At 38.8% G+C, this 7,493-nt stretch overlaps 1 protein-coding gene across 4 annotated transcripts in view; it reads left to right on the top strand.

The window, feature by feature from the left end:
• The window catches only part of IL16 (interleukin 16), a 170,426-nt gene that overhangs the window by 144,129 nt on the left and 18,804 nt on the right, over window positions 1-7,493 (top strand). For all 4 annotated transcript variants that reach the window (XM_043987106.1, XM_043987107.1, XM_043987108.1 and 1 more), the window contains 2 exons: window positions 594-1,683; window positions 4,821-4,998. In XM_043987106.1, coding sequence (XP_043843041.1) covers window positions 594-1,683; window positions 4,821-4,998 — 1,268 coding nt within the window. The remainder of the gene's footprint in view (window positions 1-593; window positions 1,684-4,820; window positions 4,999-7,493) is intronic.

Raw genomic sequence — 7,493 nt, 5'->3', positions numbered from 1 at the left:
AAAAGAACAGTTAACTGTGACTAGGGAAATCTGGAATCTATTTATGGCTCTCTTAGAAACTGTCTGTTAGGCCTCAGAACTCTCTGACCCTCAGATTTCTTATCTATTAAACCAAAAGGTTGCTTTGGACAATCTCTAAGGTTCCTTCCACCTCCAAAGTGCTTTGATTCTATGAAGTTAATGCCCATAGTTTCTAAATTCAAATCCTAACTCAGATACTTAACTACCTGTGTGATCCTGGAGAAAACATTTAATTTCTGTCAATCTCAGTTTCCTCATCTGTAAAATGGGAATAATAAATAATAGCACCTATCTCCCAGGGTTGTTTTGAGGATCAAATGATATTTGTAAAGTGCTTGGCACATGGTAGTCACTTAACAAAAATTCCCTTCCTTTTCTCTTTCCCTTTCTCCCTTAGTAGAATCAATTATGTCTGACTGGGACTTGGATGACAATACCCCTTCCATGTACCAGATATGACCAGGCACTCCCATTTTCAGCTCTCTCCTTTCCATTAGAAATATCAACTTTTAAACTAGTCTATTCTCACCTAAAAGTGTAAATTTTAAGTTCTTCTTTTCTTTGTTGCTTAGGTGCCATCTCACTAGTGAAGCATCCTTTACTTAAAAGACAAGCTCGGGTAGATTACAGCTTTGACTGTACTGTGGAAGACCCTTGGGTCCGAATTTCAGATTGCATCAAAAATTTATTTAGCCCCACCATGAGCGAAGACCACAGTCACTTAGACCTCAGGTCTGATGCCAATTCTAATGAGGAAAACCGCCAATGTGGCCTCTCTGATGGGGTGTTACAGAAGCTTGAAAGTGCAGGTGACATTTCCAAAGGTTACAAAGCTGAAGAGAATGGCAACGTGAAGAAAGGCCCTCCTGTAGCTCCCAAACCAGCCTGGTTTCGTCAGAGCTTGAAAGGACTAAGGAATCGATCTGGAACCACAGACCCCAAAACTCTACCAGATCAAAGCACTCCTGCCCAACCCAGTCCCACTTCCAGGGAGCGCTCAGTGTTTTCAGGCAGATCTTCATCCATCAAACAGAGGATCAGTTCTTTTGAAACATTCAGTACTTCTCATCCCCCAGAGAAAGGAAACCAGAGACTGTTTCCCAAGCTCTCCCTCACACAGAGAGAAAAATCTGGTAAACAAGATACGGGAGTCACCACTGAACTCTTCTCTCAAGATCCCCGCCGTACTACTGAGCAGCAGGCTTCTGCAAAGACCTCTGTGTCCCTAGACTCACCCACTACTTTAGTTCCCAAAGACTCAAACTTGTCTGATTCACCCCCACCAGCGCGTCCATCCAGCCCTCAGAGAAGTCATGACACTGACAATGAGGTCTTGAGTCTGCTCCAGGCACAGATCACGGAGTCACAGTGCCTCCTTGTGAATAACGCTCCCATCCAGCGAGCACGGAGCTTCCCCCTCACCACACACCAGGCTTATGAGATGAAGGAGGCAGAGGAGAAATCTAGCAAGCTCTACTCCATCAGTAGCCAAGTGTCATCAGCCTTAATGAAATCTTTCCTTTGCCTTCCTCCATCTCCAATATCCTGTGGACACAGTCCATGGAATCCTCGGGAAAGGTCATCTCCAACACCTGTGGAAGATATGAGGACTGTTAGTCCTTCAAATGAAAATACTTCTATGGACATGGGGTTTTCGCTAAAGTAAGCCATCTAGAGTACCTCTTTCATGCCTATAGATAGGTTATAGACCTCCACTGCAGAGCATGTGTCCTAGTGAACTCTGTCCAACCCAGGTTCTATCCAAAGGATAGTTCTTTCCTATCATTAGATTATGAGTCTAAACTATGAGGAAGCTTGGCGTTAGACTAGAATCTAAGGGAATTTCTTAGAACTTACACTTCTGGAAAAATAGCTAAAATGGGTCTGGGAGAATTCCCTTAGCAGCTATTCTATATTAGAAGAACCTTGATCAGACATTTCCTTTATAAGACCTTTTACCCCAAGACTGGGTCTTAAATGACTTTGCCTTGAATTGTCTTTAGACAACATCTAACTCTCTCTCTCTCTCTCTCTCTCTCTCTCTCTCTCTCTCTCTCTCTCTCTCTCTCTCCTCTCTCTTTCTCTCTCTCCCTTCCTCCCTCTCCCACCTCCCTTCCTCCTTCCCTCTTTTTCTCTCTCTCTTTAATATAAAAATCCTTCCAATGATTTTTAAAGATTCTTTTATTTATTTTTTATTGCAAATAGTATTTTATTTTTTTCCGGTTGCATGTAAAGACAGTTTTCAACATTCATTTTTTATAAGATTTTGAATTGCAATAATTGTTTCATTTTATAAAAAAGGAAAATGAGGCCCATAGAGGTGATGCAATTTGTCCAAGGCTATACAGGTAGTTAGTTACATAGCAGAGCTAGGATCTGGAACTCTGACTACAAATTCAGTGCTCTTTATATCCATTGACTCCCTGCCACCCCCATGTTCTGAAGCATTCTGTCAGGTACCTGGTTGACCTGGAATAGTAACAGGGATGATTCCATGGAGGGCATGCTGTTTGTTATTTGGCTCACATGACAAAAGTTGCATTTATTCTCTGATAAACAACTCTAACTATTCTGCTCCTTTTAAGTTACACAAAGTTTGAGTGCCCATGTGTTTCAGGAGGGTTTATATTGTGATGCAAAAATCCAGCGGGCTGCAACAGTCATTTGGGGGAAGCTCTTACCATCTATACTCACTTATTTCCCCTTCAGCCATTGCTGGCCATTGCTGGCCACTGCTGTAATTTTGAAGTGTGTCAAGGCCCTGGTAAGAATCAGGCAATCTTTGTCAAGAGGCCTTTGTAGTGGTAATCCATTTCCATGCCAGATGCCTTGGGGAAGAGCTATTCTGTTATATCTGGAGACCGCTAGGTGATACAGTGGATAGAGCCCTGTCCTTGGTGTCAGGAATACCTGAGTTCAAATCCCACCTCAAACATTTACTAGCTCTGTGACTCTGGGTAAGTGACTTCTTAACATCTGTTTTCCTCAGCTTTCTCATCTGTGAAATGGGGATAGCAATAACACCTACCTTCCAGGGTTACTATGAGGATAAAATGAGATAATATTTCTAAAGTACTTTGCAATTAGTAAAGTACTATATAGATGCTAGCTATTAGTTGTAGTAATAGTATTACTATTTCCTATATTAGTGTCTGTTGATTCTAGTGGCTGGCACATTGACAATCCTTTTCTATGATTTTTTTTTCTTTGGAGACTAGACTAAGGAAGAGTCAGGTGAAGATGTTCCTTTGTGTCCTTGCTGCTACCTGTAAGGAACTTGGTTTGTGTTTTTGTAAAATACTTATTATAGTGCCTGGTTCATAGTAGGTACTTATTCTATTTCCTTTCCTTTCTCCCTCCTAGGGTAGAAAAAAAGCCCTAGCCTGCTCCCGCTTGTGATTATCTTAGAATTGATGCTATGGCGAATGACTTTATATTCTTCTTTAGAAATAAATTGGCTATGAAAAGGGGAAGTAGAGGGTTATGCAAAAAGGATGGTACATTTCTAGTTGATCATCCTTTAGGTGTATTCATAAATACACTAATATGGACTAAAATATACTGTTATTACTGATGAGAATGAAACATTGAACTTACTGGTCCCTCTTCAAGTGTACCAACGTTGGTCTTTTGTGAAAATGGGCTTTGTAGAAAGTGTTTCTCTGTATCTATATCTGAAGCCTGGTTTACTTACATAAATGTGGAGCTATAAATGTTTCTATATATATATATATATATAAGCATATAGAAAACTATATAAACATATATCTACCCATGTATTAGGAAGGACATTGGTAAACTGGAGACTCTATAGAGAAGGACATGCAGGATGGTAAATGATCTCAAAATCAGGTTATAGGATAAGTTGAAGAAATTGGGTATATTTAGCCCGGAGAAGAGATTCTTCAGGGGTGGCGAGGGTGGCAGTGTGGTACAATGGACTTGGAATCAGGAAAACCTGGATTCAAATCCTACCTCAGAGACTTACTAGTGTTGTGACCCTGGGCAAGACATTTAACTTCTCTGGCTGAGGGGGATATGACTCAATAACCTCTGAAGTCCTTTCCACCTCTAATTCTGTGATTGGCAAGTACTTGAAAGGCTATCACATGGAAAAGGGATTAGAGTTGCTTGGGTTGCAGGGAGCAGAACTAGGAGTCATGAGTAGAAATTGTAAAGATATAAGGTAGATTTGAGGATAGAAGGAAAACCTCTTGGCAATTGGAGCAGTCCTAAAGTGGAGGGGGTGAAGATTTCTTCATTGTAAGTATTTAAGCAAAGACTGGGTGACCACTTGTCAGGTATGGGATAGAGGGGATTGTTTCTTCAAGTATCACTTGTAGTGCAAGAAACATTGAACCAAGAGTCAGAATACTTGAGTTCTCACGCCACTTATTAGGTGGGTCCCTTTATCATAGCTAGTACTTAGCTCAATGAATTTTATGTAGTAGATGCTTTAAAAATGTATGTTAAACTTGAAGTTTGCCTCTTGGAGCTTCAGGATCCTCATTAATAACACAAAAGATAAGGATTAGATGATCTTCAAGATTCCTTCCAGGACTGATCTTTTATGAGAACATACAAAAGTTACAGTTTCTTTTTTTCCTCCTTTCCCTTCCCTTCCCTTCCACTTAATGACTACTAAGCAAATTTTGATCATTTTCAACCTCTTATTGTTTACTTGGGCAGACACAGATCATGGATAGCATCAATTGCAGTCCTCCAAAATATCATAGTAGGTGGTGGAATGCTCTTCTCACAGTGCATTACTTTTCTCTTTTGTCTCACTAACATGAAAGCCTTTCTGAGCTGAGAGACTATTCTGAGGGTCTGACAGAGAATGAGCAGGTGGAGGATGGTAGCAACTCTCCTCATTCTACATGTGGTTCTGGACAATCTGTCATCTCTCTACTTACTCGGGAAGAATTAAAGAAGCTCATAGAGGAAGTGAAGGCACTAGATGAAGCCACATTAAAGGTATGTGTCCTTTCTATGCATTAGTCCTCAATAATTAAATTACTTTGTATTATGATATTTTCTCTGTAGTCATCTAATAGTAAAAATTCTGCAAACTATAGTTCTGTGAATTTGACTGATTCCAGGCAAACTTGTAGCATTTATAGTTTTAGATGTTTTATTAATTTTCAACATTGTTTCTGAAAAAATTGCATTCCAAATTCTCTTTCTCCCTCCAGTGCCTTCCTCATCCATTGAGGAGGCAAGCAATGTGACATCAACTATACATGTGAAGTCATACAAAACATATTTCCACATTAGCCATGTTGCAAAAAAATAAGAAAAATAAAGTGAGACACTTATGCTTCAATTTGCATTCTGATTTCATCAATTCTCTTTTTGGAGAATAAGTCCTTAAGAATTCTTTGATCACTGTATTGATCAAAGTAACTAAGTCTTTCACAGTTGATCATAATTCCAATAATGTGTACAATGTTCTCCTGGTTCTACTCACTTCACTTTTTATCTGTTCATAAAGGTCTTTCCAGGTTTTCTGAAACCATTCCCCTCATCATTTCTTATAGCACAATAGTATTCTATCACAATCATATACCATAACTTGTTCAGTCATTCCCCAATTTTTTGCCATCATCAAAAGAGCTACTATAAATATTTTTGTACATACAGGTATTTTTTCATTTTCCTTTGATCTCTTTGGGGTTTAGACCTAGAAGTGGGATCACTGGGTCAAAAGATATGCACAGTTTTATAGCCCTTTGGACAGAGTTCCAAAGTGTTCTCCAGAATGGTTGGAGCAGTTCACAACTCCAGCAACAGTTCATTAGTGTACCTGTTTTCCCATATCCCCTCTAGTATTGGGCATTTCTTCATATTCTTGGCATTCAGTAACTTGGTCAGGCTGTATTGTTTTCTGATCTAGATGTCATCTTAAGGAGGACATTGATAAGCTAGAGAACAACTAGAGGCTGATGATGGGGATGGTCATTGTCTCAAAGGAGCATCAGTTGAAGGGACTGATGATATTTAGGTTGGAGAAGGGAAGACTTAACAGTTGTCATGGTAGCTATTTCCAGATATTTAAAGGGCTATGATATGAAACTATGACTCTCTTAAGGAAGCCAAATGCCTTGACATCTAATTAGTGATGCAAATGAATGTTATGAATTGGGCAGCTAGGTGGTATTGTGGATAGAACACTGGGCCTGGAGTAAGAAAGAGCTGAGTTCAAATCCAATCTCAGATACTTATTAACTGTGTGATCCTGAACAAGCCACTTAATCCTGTTTGCCTCAGTTTCCTCATCTGTAAAATGAACTGCAAAAGGAAATGGCAAACTACTCCAGTATCTTTGGCAAGAAAACCATGAATGGTGTTACAAGAGAGACAGACATGACTGAAATGACTGAACAACAACAATAACAATATATGAAAGAAGAATTAGATTTTATTTATTTATATATCTATCCATTTATTTGTTCATTCATTCATTTTTATTCATTCATTTACTTATTTATTTGTCTGTTTATCTATCCATTCATTCATTTATTCATCCATTCATCTGTTTCTCTATCTATGTCTGTCTGTTCATCCATTTATTTATTTATCTATTTACTTATTTTTTATTTGCTGGCTTGTTTATTTATTTATTTATTTATGTATTTATTATTTGCTTCCAGAGGGAAGAACTGGGAGTAATGGGTAGAAATTTCAGAGAAGTAGATTTGAACTCAGTGAAACAGAGGGGAAAATCACTTCCTAACAAAATTATCCAACAGTGGTTTGGACTTCCTTGGAAGGTAGTGGTTCCTCCCAACTAAAGTTCTTAAAGGGAAAGTTTCTGACTTGTTTCAGAAGAGATTTGTATACTGGTATGTGTTGAGGGCAGTGGCCTCTGGGACCACTTCCAAGTCTGAAATTCTGTAAGTCTGTGATTCTGTGAGTCTTCATGCTAAGAACGTTATGAATCATGTTAAGAGATAAGAATCATGTTATAGGGGAAAGAATGTTGGACTAAAAGGCAGGAGACCTGGTGTCTAGTCTCAGTTTTGTCATTTTGGAAAAGTTATTGCTGGCTTTACTAGTTACTACCTGTATCACAATATGGAAATAGATGGTACAGTGGATAGAGCACTAGACTTGGTCCAGAAGACCTGAGTTCAAAATCTACCTCAGACACTTACTAGCTATGTGCCCCTGGGTCAGTAACTTAACCCCACTCTGCCTTAGTTTCCTTATCTATAAAATGGGGATAACAGTACTTACCTCTGTTAATAGTATGGTTGTTGTAAGGATCAAATGAGATGATATTCGCACAGTGCTCTACAAACCTTAAAGTATTATATACATTCTCTCTATTATTGGCTAATATAAAGTTATTTAAGTTCTTGGAACCTTGATTTCTAGATCTGTTAGATGAGATCATCTATGCTCTAAATTCTAAGATCTTCTAAACTCATCCCACAAAATTCTGCTAGATGACAAGAGTTAATCCTGAG

This window comes from Dromiciops gliroides, chromosome 2 (assembly GCF_019393635.1).
Source record: "Dromiciops gliroides isolate mDroGli1 chromosome 2, mDroGli1.pri, whole genome shotgun sequence".
NCBI classification, from domain to species: domain Eukaryota; kingdom Metazoa; phylum Chordata; class Mammalia; order Microbiotheria; family Microbiotheriidae; genus Dromiciops; species Dromiciops gliroides.
This window is presented reverse-complemented; position numbering and strand designations above follow the sequence as displayed.